This window comes from Meles meles, chromosome 8, assembly GCF_922984935.1.
Source record: "Meles meles chromosome 8, mMelMel3.1 paternal haplotype, whole genome shotgun sequence".
Lineage (NCBI taxonomy): Eukaryota > Metazoa > Chordata > Mammalia > Carnivora > Mustelidae > Meles > Meles meles.
Genome location: NC_060073.1, coordinates 42,343,665 through 42,369,662, shown reverse-complemented (window position 1 = coordinate 42,369,662; position 25,998 = coordinate 42,343,665). Strand labels below are relative to the sequence as shown.

The window sequence follows — 25,998 nt, the reverse complement described above, 5'->3', positions numbered from 1 at the left end:
AAGGTAATAATCGAATTGAATGTCTCTCCATGCAATACTATAGATCATTTAACTCAAGAATTAAAAATAATTTATTATCACAGAAGCTGTTCATTTTTATGGGAAATCTAAATTATAGGTAAGGCTAATGAATATGCACATTCCAAATCTGTCATCTACTTTCAGTAACTTGGTGAATATCTTTTCAGATATGTACATATGTATTCACATTTGCATAGCATGTAATAAGTGCCGATAATATGTATATTATTCTTTTACCCAATAGTATATTGTGACTGCTTTTCCAAATTGATAAATATTTACCTGTAGGATTACTTTTGATGACCAAAATGATATTCCATCATATGGAGGTATTGTGATTTGTTAACTGGTCACCTGTTGTTAAAAATGTGGGCTAAGATTGGCATCTTATAGATAAATCATTGCAAGCATACTTGATAAATTTCCATAGAATATTTTTTGGAAGTTAAGATTTACTGGGTCAATGAGTATATGCATTATATAAACATTTTGACTGAGCCCATAACATGTATTTACACAACAGAAAAGTACACAGATCTTAAGTGTAGTTTGATAAAATTGCACAAAGTGAATACCCACCATGTATCCAGCAGTCAGCTGAAGAAACAATATTACCGGCAGCCCAGGAGCCCTCCATATAACCCCTTTCTAGTTTCTACCGCTGTTGAAGGGTGACTACTATTGTGACTTATAACACTGTAAATTGTGCTGTTTTTGAGTATTCTGTATGTAGATAGAATCACAGTATGTGTACCATTTTCTCTGTGACTTCTTTTTAATACACATGTTTTGTCTTTTATTATGTATTGCTAAGTTCCCTCTAGAAAGGTCATTTCAGTTTATTTTCCCAGTATGCATGCTACTTTCCCCACTAACTATGGATATTATCTTTTTAAAAATGTTTTCCCCAGGGCACCCGGATGGGTCAGTGGGTTAGAGCCTCTGCCTTCGGCTCAGGTCATGATCCCAGGATCCTGGGATCGAGTCCCACATCAGTCTCTCTGCTCAGCAGGGAACCTGCTTCCCTCTCTCTCTCTGCCTGCCTCTCTGCCTACTTGTGATCTGTCTGTCAAATAAATAAAATCTTAAAAAAAAAAAAAAATGTTTTCCCCATTGTGATCAAGGAAAATCGTATCTGATTGTTTTAGTTTACTTATTTTTCTAAGTAGGTCAAACATCTTTTACTTACACTTATTATTTGATTTTTCTTTTATAAATTTCCTGCTTTGTTTTCTAATTTCTTTTGACATTGTTTTCTTACTAATTTGTAGTAGCTTAATGTAAAAAAGGACAGTGTCCCTTTGTTTTATATATATATATATAGCAAATATTCTCAGATTTCTTCATCTTTTAATTTGACACTAAAATTTTATTTTATTAAATTATAAGTAGCATACAGTGTCATACTAGTTTTGGGTGTACAACACCAAAACTCCCTGCTTGGCGGGGAGCCTGCTTCTCCCTCTGCTCTTCTCCCGGCTCATGCTTTCTCTCTCTTATTCTCTCTCTCTTTCAAATAAATAAATAAAATCTTTTAGAAAAAAAAGAGTCTGGGGTTTTTTGTTTGTTTCTTTGTTTTTGTTTTTGTTTTTTTACATTCCACATATAAGTGAAATCATGTGGTATTTGTGTTTTCTAACTTATTTCACCTAGCATAGTAACTTCTAGGCCCATCCATGTTGTTGGTGAATAGCAAGATTTTATTCTTTTTTATGACTGAATATTTCAATGTTCGTATGTACAACATCTTCTTTATCCATTCATCTATCAGTGGGCACTTAGGTTGCTCCCATATCTTGACTATTGTAAATAATGCTGCAATAAACATAGGAGTGCATGTATCTTTTCAAATTGGCGGTTTTGTTTTCTTGTATAAATACCCAGTGGAATTACTTGATCATGTAATTCTATTTTTAACTTTTTGAGGAATTTCCATACTGTTTTCCATAGTGGCTGTACCAATTTCCATTCCCACCAACAGCCAAGTATTCCTTATTCTTCACATCCTCATTAACACTTGTTATTTCTTGCCTCTTTGATTCTAGCAATTCTGACATGTGTAAAATTCTAGCAATTCTGACATGTGTAAGGTAATATCTCATTATGGCTTTGTTACTAAAGTTTTAAGCTTCTCTTAAGTTTCTGCCTATATGTGATGCTTAAAAAGCCTTCTTCACATCCCAGTTTTATAAACATTTCTATACGTTGGTGGGATTTTACTCTTTCTCCTCCTAACCACCCAACTCCCTGCACTGATCTTTGTGATTACATCTGCATACATGGAAAACCCCACCAAATGATACTATATCATGTTTGTCTTTAAAAATCATAAGTATTTTTTATACTATCTTATTTTTTATACTTATCATAAGTATATTTTTATACTTATCTTTTATACTTAACAAACTGTTGATCATTTCTGTTGTTTTTCTGTTGTTTTTGATGTTTCAGGTTTCCTCCCAGTATTATTGCTCACCAGCTTGAAGAACTGCCTTTAACATCTCTTCTTTTTTTTTCTTTTTAAATATTTTATTTATTTATTTGACAGACGGAGATCACAAGTAGGCAGAGAAGCAGGCAGAGAGAGAGGAGGAAGCAGGCTCCCCACTGAGCAGAGAGCCCAATGTGGGGCTCGATCCCAGAACCCTGGGATCATGACCTGAGCTGAAGGCAGAGGCTTTAACCCTCTGAGCCACCCCAGTGCCCCTAACATCTCTTCTAAACTCTTTTGGCAATGAATTCTTTTAGTTTACCTTTACTTGAAAATGTCTTTATTTTGCCTTCATTCCTGAAGTATATTTTTGCTGGATATAGAATTTTGAAAGGTTTTTCCGGCTCCTATATCTTTTTTCCACCTGGACCTCCATTTACATGTATGTTAGTTGCACAGGTCCCTGAGGCTCCTGCATTGTATTTCAATCTTTTTCTGCTGATTTTTCAAATTAGATACTTTCTATTGACCTATCTTCACATTCGCTGATTTTTTTCTTTTCTCCCTGTCATCTCCATTCTGCAGTTCAGCCCAGGGAGCTTTTTGTTTCAGTTATTACATTTTTTAATTCTAAAACTTCCATTAGTTTTATTTATTCATTCATTCATTCATTCATTCATTTAGTAGTTTCTTTTTCTCTACAAGAATTCCTATCTTCCACTTCATTTCAGTGTGTTTTCTCTAACCCATTTCTGTTGCCTCATAACGGCATGGTTATAATTCTGTTTTAAAGTTTTTGTCTCATAGTACCAGCTTCTGGGTCATCTCATAGTTGGCATGTGTGGATTATCTCTTTTCTTAAAAGTTAAAGACATTTTCCTGGTTCTTTGTGTGTTGAATAATTTTGGATTGTTTTCTGGATGTTGTGTGTGTTATGTCGTGCGTACTGTCGGTCCTGTTATAATTATCTAGAGAATGTTGTTGATGTTTGGTGTGAGGAGGCAGTCAACCCAGTTAAAGCCAAAACATAAGCCCTGTCAACTGTGTCTGGGCAGGCAGTGGTTCACATCTCAGTCTACTTCTCTAAACTTTTGCTATAGTGTTTTGCTATAGTATATAGTATGTGCTCTCCTACACATACCCTGTTTAGTGATTAGTCTAACTTGTACAGTTTTTTCAAATCTCTCTTATGTTCTGGAGATCTTTGTTGATTGGAGGTTTTCAAGTCCTGTGCCAGTGATTGAGATTTTAGTTCCATTTTCTCAGCATTTGTTAGGTTTTATTTGGAACTAACCTGTAGTTCAGAGGTCAGGCTGAGACTTTTTCAGTCGGTCCATACAAAGTAGGGTTCCTCTCCTCCCCCCATGGTTCTCACATTCTCTTTTTTCAGTTTTTCAGTTGAAAATTATAAGTTCTAAGTCTTGTTATTCACTGATTTCATAAAGTGTCCTGACAACATAATAAGACTAGCTGAATTTAAGAAACTGAAAACTGAAGATCTTAAATGTATTGAGAAGGTGCTGAAAATCTTAACTGAAATGTATTGAGAACATGCTACATAAGAGACCTATGTAAGTTAAGGAGAACAACAATATGAATTACACATAGGCTTTGTTTTTTAAAAAAACATTGCCATCTGGGATGCCTGGGTGGCTCAGTTGGTTAAGCGACTGCCTTCAGCTCAGGTCATGATCCCATGGTCTTGGGATCGTATCCCATCCCACATGGGGCTCCTTGCACAGCCAGGAGCCTGCTGCTGCTTCTCCCTGCCACACCCCCTGCTTGTGCTCTTTCGCTTACTCTCTCTGACAAATATAAATAAAATCTTTAAAAACACACACACACATTGTAGTCTGATAGCACAACTAACTGTAAGTAGTGTGGTAAGTTCTGTAATAGAATTGTATATAATAAGCACATTCTCTCAGCAAATATTTATTTGTACTATGGGCCAGGCACTGCTCTGGACACTGGTGAACAAGACTGGCATACAGGAATAAATTTAAGAAAATAGTTGAATTAGTCTATGGAGGGATGCCAGGAAATCAACTGATAGAAGTCATGTTTTAGAAATGTTCTGAGTAACTACATAGTTTTCTATAATAATCTGTACCCAAGTACTACATTGTTTTATATTTTGTCTGTTTGATAGAATTATAAATAGTATTTTGATTCTCTCTTGGTATCTAAAACGTAATGAACATCAGTGTTAAACATTGAACTTGTTTTGGACCCAATCCATATTAACCTCACAGATCAATAAAAGTTCACATTCTCAACAAAAGCAGCAGACTACACAAATTAGCTAGTTTTATAGTGATTTTTCAGTAATAAGAGTCCTGTTTTTTTAACACCTTATAAGTTTTTTTTTTAATGCCAGTTTTAAAAATAGATAAAGCTAATGCTGTTAGTGGAAAAAAAAGTGATGGTATCATTTAAATTTTAAAAAGAAATGAAGATTACATATCCTCATCTGAATATTCGTCTTTTAGAGACCGTTTTATACTATCACAGTAACCCTTAGAGCTACCTCAGAGGTTCTCCTTTGGGTATTTGCTTAAACATATGTTTTATTTGAGTACTATTATATATTTTTAGTTTATCTTCAGGAAAAAAGTGACATTTAAAATTCTATTGATCTCATTACAAAAATATTCATAGTACTTTGCTTTAAAATTAGATGCACAAGATCAGAAGAAAGTAAGTGAGATCTTTGTATAAAAGAGTATGTTTAAGTTAAATTTACTGCCGTGTCACAAACCACCTTAACATGAAGTACCTTGAAGTCACAATCATTTAGATTTATTTGTGTATGCTTCTGCACTCCGGACTGGACTTGTCCTCTGGTTCTTGTGCTGCTTTCTCCCCAGTCTGCTGCAGTTGTCTGGTTTGACTGGAGCAGAGAGCTCCAAGATGGCTCCCGCCTGCACAGCAGGCTGTCTTTGGGAGAGCATGGGGTCAGCTCTTGGGGCTGGCTGAGGCCTCTTCCTTCATGTGGCCTCTCACTTTTCAGTAGTCTACCACAGTCATTTTCTAATAAAACACATATTGATTATTTGATTAGCCTTGTTGCCCTTATTATTATATTGTTTCTGTGGGGGAAAGCCAAATTATATGATTTCATTTTTAGGTATAACATCTTTTCCAGGAGAAAATAGTGACCTGTCATAAGTATAAGAGGTATAGTCTTTGAAATGGTTTCTTTTTGCCATTATCTTGAAAGACTGAATAACTGTTATGTCATGTAATTAGTTAATAATTATTTTTTTTTAAACAGGCAATTGCTGGCTACTTTGATATTTATTTTGAGAAAAATTGTCACATCAGGGTAAGTATCATGAGTTTTCCCATAAGAATTAATTATGTGAAATACATTGTATTTTATTTTTGTGCCCCAAGGTGTTTGATCATAAGCATTTTGCTGTTGTAAGCAATCGGAGCTTCTGTTTGATGTAGTAGATTAATGTAGCATGATATTAAAAATCTTGTACTTCATCAGATACTTTTGAACTCTTACCAATGCAGGTCGTGTTCTCCACGGGCCCCCAGAGTGCCAGAACACACTGGAAACAAACAATATTTCTATTGGAAAAGCCATTTTCCGTTAAAGCAGGTAAGAAAGAAAAGGAAGAGAAATGTCTTATTCTTTTTGAAGTAAACATTATTCCTTCATTCTACAGTGACTTTTTCTATGCCCACTGTCCTTCAAACAATGCAACATGCTAAGTAAGATAAGATGTTCTTAGAGCTACATAAATTTTATTTTTTTTTATTTTTTATTTATTTCTTATTTTTTTTATAAACATATAATGTATTTTTATACCCAGGGGTACAGGTCTGTGAATCGCCAGGTTTACACACTTCACAGCACTCACCATAGCACACACCCTCCCCAATGTCCATAGCCCCCTCCCCCTCTCCCAATCCCTCCTCCCCCCAGCAACCCTCAGTTTCTTTTGTGAGATTAAGAGTCACTTATGGTTTGTCTCCCTCCCAATCCCATCTTCTTTCATTTATTCTTCTCCTATCCCCCTAACCCCCCCATGTTGCATCTCCACGTCTTCCTATCAGGGAGATCATATGATAGTTGTCTTTCTCCGATTGACTTATTTGATTAAGCATGATACCCTCTAGTTCCATCCACCTTGTCGCAAATGGCAAGATTTCATTTCTTTTGATGGCTGCATAGTATTCCATTGTGTATATATACCACATCTTCTTTATCCATTCATCTGTTGATGGACATCTAGGTTCTTTCCATAGTTTGGCTATTGTAGACATTGCTGCTATAAACATTCCGGTGCACGTGCCACTTTGGATCACTACGTTTGTATCTTTAGGGTAAATACCCAGTAGTGCAATTGCTGGGTCATAGGGTAGTTCTGTTTTCAACATTTTGAGGAACCTCCATGCTGTTTTGCAGAGTGGTTGCACCAGCTTGCATTCCCACCAATAGTGTAGGAGGGTTCCCCTTTCTCCGCATTCTCGCCAGCATCTCTCATTTCCTGACTTGTTAATTTTAGCCATTCTGACTGGTGTGAGGTGATATCTCATTGTGGTTTTGATTTGTATTTCCCTGATGCCAAGTGACGTGGAGCACTTCTTCATGTGTCTGTTGGCCATCTGGATGTCTTCTTTGCAGAAATGTCTGTTCATGTCCTCTGTTCATGTCCTCTGCCCATTTCTTGATTGGATTGCTTGTTCTTGGGGTGTTGAGTTTGCTAAGTTCCTTATAGATTTTGGACACTAGCCCTTTATCTGATAATATCGTTTGCAAATATCTTCTCCCATTCTGTCAGCTGTCTTTTGGTTTTGTTAACTGTTTTCCTTTGCTGTGCAAAAGCTTTTGATCTTGATGAAATCCTAATAGTTCATTTTTGCCCTTGCTTCCCTTGCCTTTGGCGATGTTCCTAGGAAGATGTTGCTGCGGCTGAGGTCGAAGAGGTTGCTGCCTGTGTTCTCCTCAAGGATTTTGATGGATTCCTTTCTTACATTCAGGTTCTTCATCCATTTTGAGTCTATTTTCGTGTGTGGTGTAAGGAAGTGGTCCAATTTCATTTTTATGCATGTGGCTGTCCAGTTTTCCCAGCACCATTTATTGAAGAGGCTGTCTTTTTTTCCATTGGACATTCTTTCCTGCTTTGTCGAAGATTAGTTGACCATAGAGTTGAGGGTCTATTTCCGGGCTCTCTATTCTGTTCCATTGATCTTTTGTCTGTTTTTGTGCCAGTACCATGCTGTCTTGATGATGACAGCTTTGTAATAGAGCTTGAAGTCTGGAATTGCGATGCCACCAACTTTGGCTTTCTTTTCAATATTCCTTTGGCTATTCAAGGCCCTTTCTGGTTCCATGTAAATTTCAGGATTATTTGTTTCATTTCTTTGAAAAATATGGATGGTATTTTGATAGGGATTGCATTAAATATGTAGAGGATGTAATGTAAACCTATGCTTTAGGTAGCATAGACATTTTCACAATATTTATTCTTCCAATCCAGGAGCATGGAACATTTTTCCATTTCTTTGTGTCTTCCTCAATTTCTTTCATGAGTACTTTGTAGTTTTCTGCATATAGATTCTTAGCCTCTTTGGTTAGGTTTATTCCTAGGTATCTTATTGTTTTGGGTGCAGTTGTAAATGGGATTGACTCCTTAATTTCTCTTCCGTCTTGTTGTTGGTGTACAGAAATGCAACTGATTTCTGTGCATTGATTTTATATCCTGACACTTTACTGAATTCCTGTACAAGTTCTAGCAGTTTTGGAGTGGAGTCTTTTGGGTTTTCCACATATAGTATCATAACATCTGCGAAGAGTGATAGTTTGACTTCTTCTTTGCTGATTTGGATGCCTTTAATTTCCTTTTGTTGTCTGATTGCTGAGGCTAGGACTTCTAGTACTATGTTGAATAGCAGTGGTGATAGTGGACATCCCTGCCGTGTTCCTGACCTTAACGGAAAAGCTTTCAGTTTTTCTCCATTGAGAATGATATTTGCGGTGGGTTTTTCATAGATGGCTTTGATAATATTGAGGTATGTGCCCTCTATCCCTACACTTTGAAGAGTTTTGATCAGGAAGGGATGCTGTACTTTGTCAAATGCTTTTTCAGCATCTATGGAGAGTATCATATGGTTCTTGTTCTTTCTTTTATTAATGTGTTGTATCACATTGATTGATTTGCGGATGTTGAACCAACCTTGCAGCCCTGGAATAAATCCCACTTGGTCATGGTGAATAATCCTTTTAATGTACTGTTGAATCCTATTGGCTAGTATTTTGGTGAGAATTTTTGCGTCTATGTTCATCAAGGATATTGGTCTGTAGTTCTCTTTTTTGGTGGGATCCTTGTCTGGTTTGGGGATCAAGATGATGCTGGCCTCATAAAATGAGTTTGGAAGTTTTCCTTCCATTTCTATTTTTTGGAACAGTTTCAGGAGAATAGGAATTAGTTCTTTAAATGTTTGGTAGAATTCCCCTGGGAAACCATCTGCCCCTGGGCTTTTGTTTGGAGATTGTTGATGACTGTTTCAATCTCCTTACTGGTTATAGGCCTGTTCAGGTTTTCTGTTTCTTCCTGGTTCAGTTGTAGTTTATATGTCTCTAGGAATGCATCCATTTCTTCCAGATTGTCAAATTTGTTGGCGTAGAGTTGCTCATAGTGTGTTCTTATAATTGTCTGTATTTCTTTGGTGTTCGTTGTGATCTCTCCTCTTTCATTCATGATTTTATTTATTTGGGTCCTTTCTCTTTTCTTTTTGATAAGTCTGGCCAAGGGTTTATAAATCTTATTAATTCTTTCAAAGAACCAGCTCCTAGTTTCATTGATTTTTTCTATTGTTTTTTTGATTTCTATTTCATTAATTTCTAGAGCTACATAAATTTTAGATAGCATATCATTTCATTAAAGTAGTGATTTAAAGAAAACTCTAATTTAGATTAGATTTATAATTCCTGCCAGTTAAAATGTGCTTTAATATGTAGCTTTTATTTTGAGTACCACAAAGTAATTCTGACAACTTTTCTTTAAATATTAACTAGTAGTATATATTAAGTTGCAAATATAAGTAAAAATACTTTCCCTTCCAAAGGGACTAAAGAGAAATATCACTGATAGAGTTGAAGTGTAAATTTAAAAGAATGCTATTCAGTAATTACGGTGTTCATTATATGTGTCTACAGGGCTCTCCCCAGTCTGTCCCTGCTCAGATCTTACATGGTGCTCAAGGACTGGCCCAATTCTGCATTCTTCTGTCTTGCACCTCATTGCTCACTCTGATGAGCACCTAGAGTATCTTATGTACCTATACCCTTAGCTCTAAAAGTTAGAATTTGACTGTGGAATCTCTATTATTTAAATTGTTTATTACATATAAATTATCCTCCCCCACCTTTACAGAAAGTTTTCTGACTATATGAAGCCTGAATGTATAACAAAATTCCATGAAAAGAAACTCAAAATCACTAGGAACTCAGGGAGAGAGGCCAATTAAAACTATGTAAGAGACTTTCTTATCCATCACTACATAAGAGACTTTCTTATCCATCACTACAGGAAAAAAAAAAAACAAAAACCATAAAATTTAACAAGGCCAAGTACCTGGAATCATGTAGCCAAATGGAACTTTGATCCTCTTCTGCTGATAGTCTTTATTGGTACAGCTTTAGAGAACAGGCTGCCACCTTCAAGTTAAGTATAGATGTATAAGTATCCATCGCTAAAACCACAGGTTTTTTTTCTAGGGATGTATTCTGAACGGTCTCCCCTGCAGCCTGTCTATATAACAACCTTGACAACAGTATGGTTTGTAGAAGTGAAAAATTGGAGGCACCCTGAATGTCCATTAACAGAAGATAGATAAATATGATAGTTGCATACAGTAAAATCTCTGTAACAGATAAATCATGTATTTGTGAATATCAGAAACAACATTAAGCAAAAAAAGTTAGAGTGATTCCTACAATACATTGTTTATATGGAGTTTAAAGACCTGTGAAACAGTTTCATGTACAAGCACACATAGTCAAAGTAAGAAGCAATACTTAAAGATGATAACTGGGGAATTCAGTATGGCTGCCCCTGCAGAAGAATAGAAATAGGATCAGGGAAGGCTTTAAAGGGGATTCAGTGCCATAGACCTGAATTATTCCTTTTAGAAATTGAGGGAACTGTGGGAGAATGTTAAGATTTGACAAAACTTGAGTGGTGGGTCTGGGTGGTCATTATACTGTTCTCTATATGTTTCAAATATTCCATAAAATTCAGTTATAGTTTGATTTCACTGTTGGTGCATAAATTGAATTTGGTAGATGCACATAAACACTATTAGAGTAAAGCAGCACCTTGTTGTCATGTTTTCACTTTAAGATTGTAGTGCTATGGAAATAAAACCTTGATGGTCTCATTTTCTCTTTCTCCAAAAAGCTTGAGCACAGCAAAACTGAAGTGTGATGAGCACAAACGAAATTTTATTACATTTTCATTTGTTTTTGTTTGGTTGGGTTTTGTATAGCTTTGGTGTTTGGATTGATACCTGGAAACTTGAAAATGTTGCTTTCTTCACAGTTCCCATTTTATCTTAGTGCTAAATTTTAAAGGTAGTGCTAATTCATTCATGTTTAAATCTTGAGAGAGATTTAAGATAGCATTTGAATTTTCTCCTACCTAATTACAACAAAATATTATTTTATTCTAGTGAAATTTTGAAACCCTATTTATTACCCAGTAATCCTTAGAGTAACTGATTCAGCTTTTTCAGAATACTGTGAAGGAGATGTATGATTTTTAATATTGCCTTGTCTACATTCTGTATTTCTTTCATTGCCGTTGTATATGTGCTTGTATTTAAATAGTAAGACTAGTACACCACAAAATTTTGGAATCCCCTAAAATATAACCAGGAAAAACTTAAAAGGGTAATTTCAAAGTAAGGAAAATGTGGTCCTTCTCCGCTATGATAGTATAAAGAAGGGATTATATAAGGAAATACAACACCTTTTTGGTTTTTTTTTTAACCCTCCTAAATGGCTGGTGGTAGTACTAGTGAGTAGAAACCAGAAGTTGCTGGGCAGAGTACTGAAGAAGACATGCTAATCAGCAAAAGCCTCCAGAAATCTACACACAATGCCCCCTTAAGTTTTTTTGGTTTTGGTTTTGGTTTTGGTTTGGTTTGGTTTGGTTTAGTTTTTTGCCCCTTGAGTTTCAGATGAGTACTAAGATGCATGGAGGTAGGATGAAATGCCTGAGGTCTAGCAGAGCATCTGAGGCAGCTGTGAACAAACAGTTCTCAGAGATTCCATGTAGCTCTGGGTCCCCAGCTAGAGTGGGGACTCCTTTTGGACTCTCTTCAATCCAGAAGGACCATAGCTTCATAGTAGGAATAAACTATCCCTAAACTAAAGGCTAACCTTCATGTTCCTTAACAAAGCTTAAAAACAAGCCTTAAAAGAAAAAAAGAAAAAAGAAAGAAAAGAAAAGAAAAACTGGACCAAAGTAACTTTATTGGCAACAAAGGAAAACAAAAAACACTAAACAACATAAAATTCATCACGGCCTAAACTTCCAATCGAATGCTAAATGAAGGAAAATGTCCATTGAAAGAAACAGATCCAGAAATGAAATTAGCATACAAGCATATTGAAACATAACTACTTTTATATGAGAAGATATTTAAAATCCAAATAGAACTTCTAGAGATGGAAATTATAGTATCTGAAGTGCAAATGTCATTCAATGCAATTAACAGAAAAAAAGGTCAGTGTTCTTAAAGATGCAGCATAAATTATATCCAAAATGAAGCACAGAGAGGGAAAAAAGACTTTTTAAAGAAATGAACATATCCATAGTATCCACTGGGAAAATATGAAGCACACTAATTTAAATGTGATAAAAAGTCCCTGAAAGAAGCAGGGACAGAAAATATATTTGGAGATACAGTAATGGCCAAATTTTCTTTCATTTGATAAAAGCTATAACCCACAGATTGAATTGAAGAATTCAATTCAATTCATTGAAGAAATTCAATGAACCCTAGGTAAGATCGATACAAAGAAAACAACACCAAGACATATCACAAACAAATTGCCAATAAATAGTGATAATGATATCAAAAGTCTTAACATGAACCAGAGAAAAATGAAACAGAGGAACAAAGAAAGAATAATATCAGAATATTCTTCAGAAACTATGTAAGCCAGATGATAAATGACATTTTCAAAGTGCTAAAAGAAACTGTCAATCTAGATTCTATATTTAGAATAAATGTATTTCAAAAATGAAGCCTAAATAAAACTTTTCCAGAAGAAAAACACTGCAAAGATTCATCTCCAGCAGATTGTCAATACAAGATAAAGTAAGCTCAAGTGAAAGGAAAATACCACCAAGTGGAACTTGAATCTGAACAAAGGAATGGGAAATGTCAGAAATGGTAAATGTGTGACTTCGTAAAAAAAAGACTTTGTTTACTCATTTTTTAATTTTGTAAAAGATAATTTAAAGCAAAAATAATATATTACAGGTTTCAAAACAGAGACATAAAATGTATGGCAGTGATCAAAAAAATTAATGAGAAAATGGAAATATATTAAGTTTTTACATTGCACATGAACAATTTAATGGTAAATCATGATAAATTGTATATTGTAAACACCAGAGGAACAAGTAAAAAAAAAAAAATTTAAATTAAGCCACAAAATATAACTGATAAGCTAGTAGTGAAGATGAAATGGAATATCGAGAAAAAGATTTGGTTCAAAAGAAGAGACGATCGGGGCGGCGCCTGGGTGGCTCAGTGGGTTAATGCCTCTGCCTTCAGCTCAGGTCATGATCCCAGGGTCCTGGGATCGAGCCTGAGTCGGGCTCTCTGTTCTGCAGAGAGTCTGCTTCCCTTCCTCTTTCTCTGCCTGCCTCCCTGCTTACTTGTGATCTCTGTCTGTCAAATGAATAAATAAAATCTTTTTTAAAAAAAAAAAAGATACAATCATAAAGAAATAGAAAACAAATGGTATGGGACACCTGGGTGGCTCAGTTAGTTAAGGTCTTGGTCCCAGGGTCCTGGGATCAAGCCCAGCATTGGGCTCCCTGCTTGCTGGGGATCCTCCTTCTCCCTCTGCCACTCCCTCTGCTAGTGCTCGCTCGCTCTCTTTCTCTCTGTCAAATGATAAAATTAAAAAAAAAAAAAAAAGAAAGAAAAGAAAACAAATGGTATGATGGTAAACATATTCAAACATGGATAACGATATTAAAACTAAATGGTCTGTATATCCACATAATGGAATATTATTGAAATAAACTCTGATGCTATGAAATGACATGGAGGAAACTGAACGCATATTACTAAGTGAAAGGACTAATCCAAAAAGGCTACACACTGTGATTCCAGCTATATAACATTCTGGAGAAGGCAAAACTGTAGAGACAGTGGGGGGAAAAAAACAGTAGTTGCGGAGGGCAGGGGATACAAATAAGCAGAGCACAGAGGATTTTTAGGGCAGTGAAAATAAGCTCTCTCACGGAATGCACCTTGAATAAACCAGAATGCGTGGAACAGCTGTTTGAGATCCCTGAAAAGTAAATAATATCAGATAAATTGGAGAAGACCAGAATTCGAATACCCTGAACTGGTGATAAATTTATGATTTGTTTGCTTCCGGTATCCCCAGTCTGGTCTCAGGCAGCCCAAAACTCAGAAGGCATCAGCACAGATGAACTAGCTCCTCTAATTCTAACTTGAGGAATGGGGAAAGGATCTCCTAATGCTTAGAGAAATCCCCATTTTTCTTTTCTTTTTTTCTCTTTCTTCTCTTATATCCTAGCCCCCAGATAACCCCACAGTGGCTGCAGTAGGGATCCACAAACACCTTAAACTCTGAGGGATAGTATGTAAATGAGTGGGTGTGGCTGTGTTCCAGTTAAACTTTATTTACAAAAACAGGCAGCCAGCCTCAAAGCCTTCCATAAAACAAATCTTCAGGCACAGATTGCTTCACTGCAAATTCTTCTAGCTACTTCAAAAAGAAATAACACCAATTCTGTACAGTCTCTTCCAGAAAATAAAAGAGAACTAATTTTATAAGGGCCTTGATACCAAAAACCAGACAAAAATTGTACAAGAAAATTAAACTACAGAACATCTTTCATGAATATAGACGCACAAATTGTCAACAAAATACTAGCAAATTGAATCCAGCAATATTTTTTTTTAAAGATTTCATTTATTTATTTGACAGAGAGATCACAAGTAGGCAGAGAAGCAGGCAGAGAGAGAGGAGGAAGCAGGCTCCCCGCGGAGCAGAGAGCCCAATGCGGGACTCGATCCCAGGACCCTGAGACCATGACCTGAGCTGAAGGCAGAGGCTTAACCTGCTGAGCCACCCAGGCACCCCAGCAATATTTTTTTAAAAAACAATACACTAGGACCAAGTGAGATTTAGTCCAGGAATCTAAAACTGAGTCAATAATATAAGATTCAAAAATATTTTAGGATCATTTAATAGTCTCTTTTTTTTTTATTTTATGTTTTCAATGTTCCAAGATTCATTGTGCACCACACCCAGTGCTCCATGCAATATGTGCCCTCCTTAACATTCACCACCAGCCTCAGTCAACGATATTAACAGTCTAAAGAAGAAAAACCACATGGTTACATCAGTGGATGCAAAGAAAGCAGTTGAGGGGCACCTGGGTGGCTCAGTGGCTTAAAGCCTCTGCCTTCTGCTCGAGTCATGATCTCAGGGTCCTGGGATCGAGCTCTGCATCGGGCTCTCTGCTCAGCAAGGAGCGGGCTTCCTCCTCTCTTTCTGCCTGCCTCTCTGCCTACTTGTGATCTCTGTCAAATAAATAAATGAAATCTTTAATAAAAAAAAAAAAAGCAGCTGACAAAATTCAGTACCTATTCATGATAAATACTCATAGCATATTAGAAATACAAGAGAACTTCCTCAACCTGATAAAAGGCATCCACTCAAAGTCCATAGCTTAGCATCATACTGAATGGAGCAAAACTGAATGCTTTCCCTCTGTTTGGGGCAAGGCAAGAATGTTCATCACTCCTATTTTCTCATATTGGAGGTCTTAGCCAGTGTGATAAGAAATGAAAAAAGAAATAAAAGTCATTGGAAAGGAAGAAATAAATCTGTCATTACTTACAGATAATATAATTGTGTCCACAGTGAATTCTAAGGAATCTAAAAAAGACTACAGAACTAGTAAGAGAATTTAGCAAGATAGAAATTGACAGGCTGGAAAAAAAAAATGAATGAATGAAATTGGCAGGCTGATTCTAAAATTTGTATGCAAATGCAAAAGCCCTGGAGTAACCAAGCAATTTTTCAAAGAATCATATTGGAATCCTTATACTATGTGATTTCTAAACTACTAAAAAGTTATATTAAACCAGACAGTAAGATATTACACTATAGGTAGACATAGAGTTTATTATAACAAGTAGAGAATCCAGAAATAGACCTACTTTTGTATAGTTAGTTAATTTTTTTTTCAAAGGGTCACTGTATTCAGTGGGAAAATGATAGTCTTCAAGAAATAGTGTTTAGAACAACTTAAGTATTTGTACAGGAAAATAGTCTTAATGCTTACCTTATACTGTATTCAAGAACCAAATCTAAATGGGTCAAAAATGTAAACATAAATGTATAAAGCTGCAAAACTTCTGGAAGATAACGTTAGATAGTCTTTGAGACATGGGGTAGGCAAAAGTGTAGGAAGGTGAGATAATGGTAAAACCCATTGCTGCACACATAAAATATGCACATTTTACTGTAATAAGTTATGCCTTACTAAAGTTAATTTAAAAAAAAAAAAAGCCCTCACTGGACTGTCAATATTTCCAGGATAAAATCTAAATTTCTTTCCATGGCCCTTTACAATCTGACCATTTTTCCTCATTTCTAGTCCCAGTGTGTTACATTCCACATCAATAGCCCATCATATGCTCCAGCTCAAATGGACTTATACAGACCACTCATTTTTTAGCTCACTTTCCTATCTTTTCTTAGTCCTTGCCTTAGTCTAAGATAGTCTACCTAGAAAGCTGTTTGATCTCTTTCACTTGATAAATTTCAGTTTTCTCTGCATTACCCAGCTTATTTCTATAAATCTTCCCTCACGGTGTCTTCTTTGTTCTCTTAGATCATTTCATGCATACATCTGTGTTAGTACATCTCAGTATGCTGTGATAAAGAGTTCTCTAATAGATGATAAGTTGTCTTTCTCCTTTTTGATCTGATGGTAGTATTTGCCATATTGTAAATATTTTACTGAATGTACAAATAAGTATAGTAATATCCATTGTCATTGAAATATCATTTCCTCTAATCATCTTGGGTGACATCATGCCAAAGACATTTACTGGCCGTTTTATTTGGTTGTCCCATTTTGTCAACTGTGATGTTCTCAAAAAATTTATCATACTATTGAACTTGAATAGCTTGGTGTTCAACTTTGTCTTGGCATGTTTGAAGAGTTCTCTGTAGTTGTGTTTAATTAAAACTAAAAGTAATTTTGGACTCATTATGCTCTAAAATTATTAGATAAAATTAAATAAAGCCAAGAGTGTCTATTCAAAATAATTTACTGTGCATATAAGTCTTGTCTTAGTATCTAGAAACTAATATGGTAAGATTTTTTAAATAAAATATTATAAATATGTCTTTCATTATGCTGCCTAGATTGTGGGGCATGGGGGCGGGTGTGTGAATATCTTCAGTAATAGTAAATCTCTTTTTCCACCCTTAAGGGTAGACTTGATATTTAGAAAATAAGAAAAGATATTGTGTGAATAAGGAATTTCTCAGACTAAGAATTGTACATTTGGCCAAAAGCAAAATGGAAGTATAAAATAATGAGCCTAGTTTGTTTTGTTTGGTGTTTGGCTTTTTTATTATATTTTATTCACAGTCTAGATCTAAAAATATTTCAGAAGAAATGCTGTTGGGCGCCTGGGTGGCTCAGTGGGTTAAGCCACTGCCTTCGGCTCAGGTCATGATCTCAGGGTCCTGAGATCGAGTCCCACGTCGGGCTCTTTGCTCAGAGGGAGCCTGCTTCCTTCTCTCTCTCTCTGCCTGCCTCTCTGTCTATTTGTGATCTCGCTCTGTCAAATAAATAAATAAAATCTTAAAAAAAAATAAATAAATAAAAATAAAAAAGAAATGCTGTTAACATTTGACCACTTCTAGCATTCTGGGAGTAACAAACCATCCTCCCAGAATTAATACTTTTAAAGTAGTTAGAGAACACTTACTTTAAAGTTTAAATTCAATATGTTTGTCCCCTTTCTTTTAATGTACAATTTTTACTGTATGAACTTATATGGCAGTGTTTACTGTAAAAATCCATATCTTTTTCATGTAATTTCGCTTTGAAAATATGACTAAAGTCAGGCTATTTATTTTACTTTCTCTGTATGTATCTAGTAAGCTTTTATATGATGGGAAATCCATTTCTCTTTTTCTCTTTCATTCTTTAAGCTCTAATAGTGATAATAATGATTTTAAAATTTTCCCCCTTCTGGGGAAATGAAATTTCATTGCTCTGGAAGAAATTAATTTTAAAAAGCCACTAGAACAGAACTGAAATGAAATCAATTTTGCTCTTGATTGAACTGCAACACTGCTTTGTGGTACTAATGGCCGCCTGCCGACGATAAAAACAAGGTGGTAACAGCTCAGCTCCACAGAGAGTGTCCTTTGCAGCTCCCACTCAGTACACATGCTTAACAGCATCAGTCATTTTATATCTATTTGACACTGATTAATTACTACGATCCCTTCTGGTATTACACCTTCCGACTTGGCACTTTTGTCAGGCCTAAACAATTGATGGGAGTTCAGCAGGGTGAATTATGTATTTATTACTGTGACCCTTCATGCTATTTAATTAACTTAAATAGGTGCTGTTTGCACCCTCATTTTAAAATTAAGATTATTATAGAAATCGTTATGTTGCTTGTATTACATTTTAAGACATGAAAATTATACTAGTTTATAAGGGAATTACTGTTAGGACGTTTTAATTATTCAGATGTTTTGTTTACTATTGATGCTTAAATATTTTTTCTTTCATGGAAATTTATCAAAAGCATCCATAACTAGTTGATCTTGACTTGTGCTATATAGAACTCTTCACTGTATCCTTTAAACTTGAAATGAAGAATTTGATGACCTGCTTCATAAGCTCTATAGAACACTTCCATTTTAACCCTTATCTTAGGGATTGAACTTAAATCAAAGAGCAGCAAGCATTAGAGGACATGCACTAAAAAGAAGCATTTGCAACAATACCTCATATCCATCAACAAAATCACTAACTTGAATGTACAAAGGATTTTTTTTTTTTAGATGGTGGTTAAACATTTGAAATGATACCCTGACAATCACTGAACTGCAATCAAAGCAGCCAGATTCTGGCGGTGTTTAAATAACAAAAGTATTATATTGTTTTACTCATTTTTTTGTTTCGTTTCTAATAACACCATCGTTGTTGAAGATGGCAGGAATTAAAAACTGGAATATACTTTATGCCTTTTTTGAAAGTATTCAACTTCTAATCATTCATCCTAAGGAATCAAATCAAAATTCAGGTTTTTTTAAATATTTGCTATTCTAAGAAGTGAAAGTAATAGAAGTAGTAGTGGTTTTTTGTTTGTTTTTGAAGATTTTATTTACTTATTTGACAGACAAGAGTTCACAAGTAGGCAGAGAGGCAGACAGAGAAAAAGGAGGAAGCAGACTCCCTGCTGCACGGAGAGCCCAATGCGGGGCTCGATCCCAGGATCCTGGGATCATGACCTGAGCCAAAGGCAGAGGCTTTAACCCACTGAGCCACCCAGGTGCCCCAAAGTAATAGTGTTCTAAATTGCCTTTCTTGGGGCGCCTGGGTGGCTCAGTCGGTTAAGCATCTGCCTTCAGCTCAGGTTATGATGCCAGGGTCCTGGGATTGAGCCCTGCATTGGGCTCTGCTCAGCAGAAAGCCTGCTTCTCCCTCTCCCACTCCCTCGGCTTGTGTTCCCTCTCTCACTGTGTCTCTGTCAAATAAATAAATAAAATCTGAAGAAAAAAAAAAAGGAAAGTAAATTGCCTTTCTTTTCTTTCTTTTTTAAGATTTATTTATTTATTTTGGTGGGGTACAGAGAGAATCGTTGAGGTGACTCCCTGCTGAGCGTGGAGTCCGACAGGGGGCTCCATCCCACTATCCATAAGATCACAATAGGCACTGAAACCAAGAGTAAGATGCCCAACTGCCCAACCTACTGAACCACCCAGGGGCCTCAAGTTACTTTTCTTTGAGTATCTTCCTTGTGATTTTTATATTGATTTATGGAATATTTAGAAGTCTTTTGTTTAATTCCTAAATGTTTTGGAATTATTCAAGTATCTTCAAGTATCTTTCTGTTAATTTTTAATTTTATTCAGTTTTGGTCAGAGAACATATTCTGTATGATTTCTTTATGTTTAAGTGTATTAAGATTTGATGTAGATGTAATCTGTCTTGGTTCTGTAGATGTCAACCAGGTCAAGTTGGTTAATAGTGTGTTAAATCTTCCATATTCTTTCTGGTTTTCTGTCCAGTTGTTATTACAATTATTGACAGAGAGGTGAAATTTCCAGTGATAATTGTGGATTATAGTGTCTTCCTATGGTTCTGTCGGATTTGCATCATGCATTTTGAAGCTCTGTAGTCATACAGTCATACATAAAAGTCATTAGGTCTCTATGATTTGAATGATTGTTTTGAAATGTGTTTCTTTATCTCTGGTTGTGTATTTTTTCCTGAAGTCATTTTTGTCTGATGTTAATACTGACATTTCAGACTCTCTATGATTAATATAGAATTACATTATATAGAATATTATATAGAATAGTTCTCCTTTTACTTTGATGCTGTTTCTACATTCAAAGTATTAAACATATTACAGTTAATATTAGTATCTGTGATACTAGATTTAATTCTGTCATTCGCTATTTTTTTCTGCATCCCCTGTTATTTCTTGCTTTTTTCCTTGTTGCTTTTTTTTTGGATTGAATACTCTATTATTTCATTTTATCTCCACCCTTGGCTAACTAACTACATGTGTTGGGTTTGTTTTTATAATTGTTGCTTGACAGTTCCAGCATGCCTTTTTAGCTTACCAGACTACCATCAAACATTGGTACGCCATTTCATTTATAACTTAAGACTCTCGGTAATTTACTCCCATTTACCCCCTCCAATCCTTTGAGCAATTCTTACAAAAATTTCACTTCCCCAGATGGTGCTATACATGGATTATCTCCCAGTACATTGTTGTTATTTATGCTTTAAATATTCAGTTATGTTTTAAATTAATTTTAATTTTTTTCATTTTTTTAGATCTGCTTTGTTCAAAAATTAAACATAGAATTGTCCTAAAAATTTATTAATTTTTTTCCAAAATGAGTGAACTATCTCACAGCGATAAGCAAGAAGTACTAGGTAAACATTATTATTTTTCTGCCATACTGTATTCCTTGAATTCTTAAACACATCTTTTGCCTCTCTTCCATAGGTGAAGCCTTGAAAGGAAGGATCACAGTCCACAAGAATAAGAAAGATCCACGTTCTCTCATTGTGACGCTCACATTGAATAATTCAACTCAAACTTATGGTCTCCAGTGAAAAGGCTACGAAAGCACAATTAACTTGCAGTTTTTAGTATGGGGGTGGGTTATGGGTATGGGTGGAGAGAGGGGGTTTTATGTGAGCATGTTGCTGATGGATCTTTCCTAATGAGTCTACTCAAGATGAGAGACGTGTGGTTGGAATCTCATATAATTCAGCTAAGGAAGGGAACAACAGTTCCTAGTGGACCACCTACATTATTACCACAGTCTTGGAAGTCTGCTCAGCAAGATTTTACGAATGTAACCGTTACATTGAGTTTAGCTATACTGAAAATTATTTAAATAGGCCTAAATTTGAAACAGAAGTAGTCTTTTGTTGTTTTTAATGTTTCTTACCATAAATTTTAAACACTAGTAACTGATTAGTTATTTGGGTAATGTTTTATTAAACTAGTAACTATATACAAACTATTGTACATTTTATTGCCGATTTCTACTCTGAGGAGTAGTTTTGTATTATTTGGTAGAATATTAGAGTATAAGTAAAGAGCAAGTGGGAGGGACTAAAATATGGAAAAGAACATCACACAAATCATATTTGAAAGACAGCTTAGTTGATTACCCTCTAGTTCTGAACTTCTCATCTTTGCAGATGTTATTTTGCCAGACAGTTTTCTAGTACTGCCCAGGAAATCTAATTTCAATATGTTTATCCTAGGTTTCATACAAGTTTTTAAAGGTTGGGAAAAATAAGTACTTATTTACTAATTTATCTTTTTCAAACTAGATTTACGTGCAAATTTAAACATGTAACTGTTAATCTACTTACGGGTGTGTTGTTTACAGTTATTGACTCAATTTGAAAGGCAGAATAGAAAACATGCAATAAATGTGTACAACAACCATTAACATTATAAAATGTTTTAACATACTAAAGCCTTTTATAAGATCAGAAGCATTTTAAAAAGTCTTATCAAAGGAATCATCTTTAAGAAAACGGGATTTAAGGACAACTGGGTCATAACACTTTTTTCAGTTTGACAGCTGGTTCTTTTTCAAAATAAGACCTGCACAAGGCAGCATGGCATGGTGTTGAGCAGTGTGAGCTCTGGGGTCGGTGCCTAGATGCAGGCTCTGGTGACAGCTCTTACTTGCTGTTGGATCGTAGTCATGTTCCTTCACCTCTCTCTCCCTTGATGAATACGCCAGTTCATGAGTTAATACATTCCAGCTACTTCAATCAGTGCCTGACACATAGAAGACATTCATTAAATGCTACGTGATAGTATCATTAGTCAGTCAAGGATCCCTTCCACAGAATATGTGCTGTCTACATTAGATTCGTTTGGGAATTGTTCCCTCATCAAATAGTGCCCGTAAGTACATGAATGGGTGAGAATATTTTGACAGAAATTACTATAGCAAAACTCTTAAAAATTGTCTTTTGGTCTTAGGGGACTGGACTACTAGCAATGGCAAAATTAACCCCTTCAAATGATGTATTTCAGATCGTAAGTCTTTTAAGTCTTGGCTGCTTCTTTAAGCATAATTTCTGTTTTCACTGGCTTAAACCAGCCAGCTTGTTTTTGAATTTAAGACATTATTAGAAATGTGTGGTGCTGATAATTTAGCTCAAAGTACTTTAAATTTTGTCTGGAAAGACTTCAGGTACAAATTTGGGTGTAGTAGAGTGATAAAAATAAGGAAGCCCTGTAAAAAGATTTAATGATTTTTAAAGTAACCAAATACTGCCTAATTTTTTTGCCTTATTTTTCTTTCATGTAAGTGAGTAACAAATTTTTCAACTATTTAAAAAAGCATTTCTCAAAAGTGATTTTTTTTTTTTAAACTCTTGATTGATTTACCTAGATTTTCATCCAGTGGCTCTTTTGATTTTCTCCTGGTTATAAATAGGCCAGTGATAGTTGGTAGGTCTGTGTTTGCCTTTCCAGGCCAAAGCATTCTAATGTGTGTACCTAAACATTTTATGAGAACATGAGAGTCCAAATGTTAGCTTTTTGATTGGAATTTCAGCCGTTAAGCTGGTACAAAAAATTAAAACTTCATAGCCCCTGACAGTGATAAATGCACTGTCCTTTCATGCTGTGACCGATGCACATTTAGGGATAGCAAACTACTCTGTCCCAAGGATTTTATTTCATTTCAATTAAGAAAATACATTTTTCCTCCTATTTTTCTTTGTGAAGATTAACATTGTTATATTGTAATATATAGGATTCATCCAACTAGTCATCTCTATTCAGTCAAAGAGTAAATTTTTGAACAGAGCATTTTGGAAGGAGTGTTTCAACAAAACAACTCTTGAGGGTGGACAGCATTGCACAAAGTGGTCCAGTAAGGAGCCCCAACTGCTAGCACATTATAAATTTATAACACATTATAAATGAGGGAGCTGTCATTTCCCTTTGAAATAACCCCCGTTTGAAAACTAGGGCAAGTAATTCTGGTCCTGTAGGGTTATTTGCTTCTTACCACTTAATCTAGGTTAACCAACCTGGTCCGCCTGTGTTTTCCATTAACCTACCTTTCTCTCTTTTTAAAGTGGAATATCTAAAATGTGTTGTGTGAAGTTACCGAGCTGAGGTCTGCAGTCCGATATCAGGTGGAATGAGCATGCTGACAGTACCGCTAAAAACTTAAAATAGGAAAGATTGAAACAGGATCATACATCGTTTATCTCCTGCCAGTCATGCCAGAAATGATCCTTTAAGCTGTAGCATAGATCCAGAACATCTAGGGATTCAATTTTTCTGTGACGAATATCTCAAAAATGCCATTAAATCTACCATGCTGTCATGGAATTTGAATCTGTGATGAAAGGCAAGGTCAGTGAGATAGCTGAGGCCAAACATTACCTACGGTGGGTTGACAGACTATGACTTGGGGCCAGATCTACCCCATTGTCCATTTTGATAAAGTTTTACTGGAGCAGAGATAGCTAATAGTGTACGTAGACTTTCTACACAAGGTTCATTAATGGCGGTGGCAGAGAATATACACCTAATAGAACACATTACAAAGACTATAGTTTTTACAAAAATTTGAAGCTAAACAACTAGATGTACTTCATTTATGAAACTTAGAGGATTAACCAAGACTTCACCCTAATTTAAAATACATATATATAGTATTTACATACTTGAGACGTGCCTGGAATTGCAGCAGTGCCCTGTGCAAAGGAAATTAGTGCACTAAAACTTTGTAGCTGGTTATCAATTTCAGTTAGACGGTTTTAATGAGACAGAGAAAGGTACAAACAACTTTTTCAGGGTTGGAGATGGTTGAACCCCACCCATGAGCTACAAACTAAACTAATGAAGGACTTCTGTGAATCTCACTAACCTCTGGGTTTCTAAGAGGGCTTTGGACCCAGAATCAACTGCTAACATTAGGAGGGACAGTTGGGAAAATTGCTTTATATCAGCACTTTCAACAGGCCTTGAGGCTCCCAATGCCTGCCTTGCTTGGTTCTCACTCTAGAATGTGGTGTTTAATCACTAGGCCCCTTGGGAAGGTATGTACAGACCCTGCCCAGCTATCAAGCCTTAGAGGCTCATGTATTTTTAATGATTTTGTGTTTGTTTCCTTACTATAAAGTTAGGTTAAATTTTTCCAAGCAAAATGATGAATAAATCAGACTACAAAGAGAAATAAAAGGTATCCAAATTGGCAAGGAAGAAGTCAAACTCTCTCTCTTCACAGATGACATGATTCTTTATATGGAAAACCCCAAAGACTCCACCCCCAAACTACTAGAACTCATACAGCAATTCAGTAACGTGGCAGGATACAAAGTCAATGTACAGAAATCAGTGGCTTTCTTATACACTTATAACAATGAAAATACAGAAAGGGAAATTAGAGAATTGATTCCATTTACTATAGCACCAAGAACCATAAGATACCTGGGAATAAACCTAACAAAAGAGGTAAAGGACCTGTACTCGAGGAACTACAGAACACTCATGAAAGAAATTGAAGAAGACACAAAAAGATGGAAAACCGTTCCATGCTCTTGGATTGGAAGAATAAACGTTGTTAAAATGTCTATACTGCCTAGAGCAATCTATACTTTTAAGGCCATTCCGATCAAAATTCCTTCAGTATTTTTCAAAGAGCTGGAGCAAATAATCCTAAAATTTGTATGGAATCAGAAGAGACCCCGAATTGCTAAGGAAATGTTGAAAAACAAAAACAAAACTGGCGGCATCACGTTACCCAATTTCAAGCTTTACTACAAAGCTGTGATCACCAAGACAGCGTGGTACTGGCATAAAAACAGACACGTTGACCAGTGGAACAGAGTGGAGATCCCAGATATGGACCCTCAACTCTATGGTCAAATAATCTTTGACAAAACAGGAAAAAATATACAATGGAAAAAAGACAGTCTCTTCAACAAATGGTGCTGGGAAAACTGGACAGCAATATGTAGAAGAATGAAACTCGGCCATTCTCTTACACCGTACACAAAGATAAACTCGAAATGGATAAAAGACCTCAACGTGAGACAGGAATCCATCAGAATCCTAGAGGAGAACATAGGCAGTAACCTCTTCGATATCAGCCACAGCAACTTCTTTTAAGATATGTCTCCAAAGGCAAAGAAAACAAAAGCGAAAATGAACTTTTGGGACTTCATCAAGCAAAGTACTTTTAAAGTATCTTAGCAATTCACTTGTCTTTTCCAATAAAGTTTTCAGTGTAAAAAAAAAAAAAAAAAAGCCTACCAAAGAAATGGTTTTCGTATAGTGCCTCAACATCTTGACTAACATGGAGTAGTTGGCATTTATTTAGCTCTAGAGTATAGCTAAATATATTGTAAAAATAGTCTTATCATTGAGTTCATTGTAACTTTTTAAAATTAAGATAACAGTAACTTAAATAGTAAAGGAAGATAAAACCCCAGCCTCCTGCTTATTCTGCTTCCCAGGCT

At 35.6% G+C, this 25,998-nt stretch overlaps 1 protein-coding gene across 2 annotated transcripts in view; it reads left to right on the top strand.

Moving 5' to 3' along the window:
- Window positions 1-21,463, top strand: part of PRMT3 (protein arginine methyltransferase 3) — a 130,839-nt gene extending 109,376 nt beyond the window's left edge. For both annotated transcript variants that reach the window (XM_046016096.1, XM_046016097.1), the window contains exons 14-16: window positions 5,730-5,780; window positions 5,978-6,065; window positions 20,987-21,463. In XM_046016096.1, coding sequence (XP_045872052.1) covers window positions 5,730-5,780; window positions 5,978-6,065; window positions 20,987-21,096 — 249 coding nt within the window. In that variant the 3' untranslated portion in view covers window positions 21,097-21,463. The remainder of the gene's footprint in view (window positions 1-5,729; window positions 5,781-5,977; window positions 6,066-20,986) is intronic.
- Window positions 21,464-25,998: the final 4,535 nt, after the last annotated feature.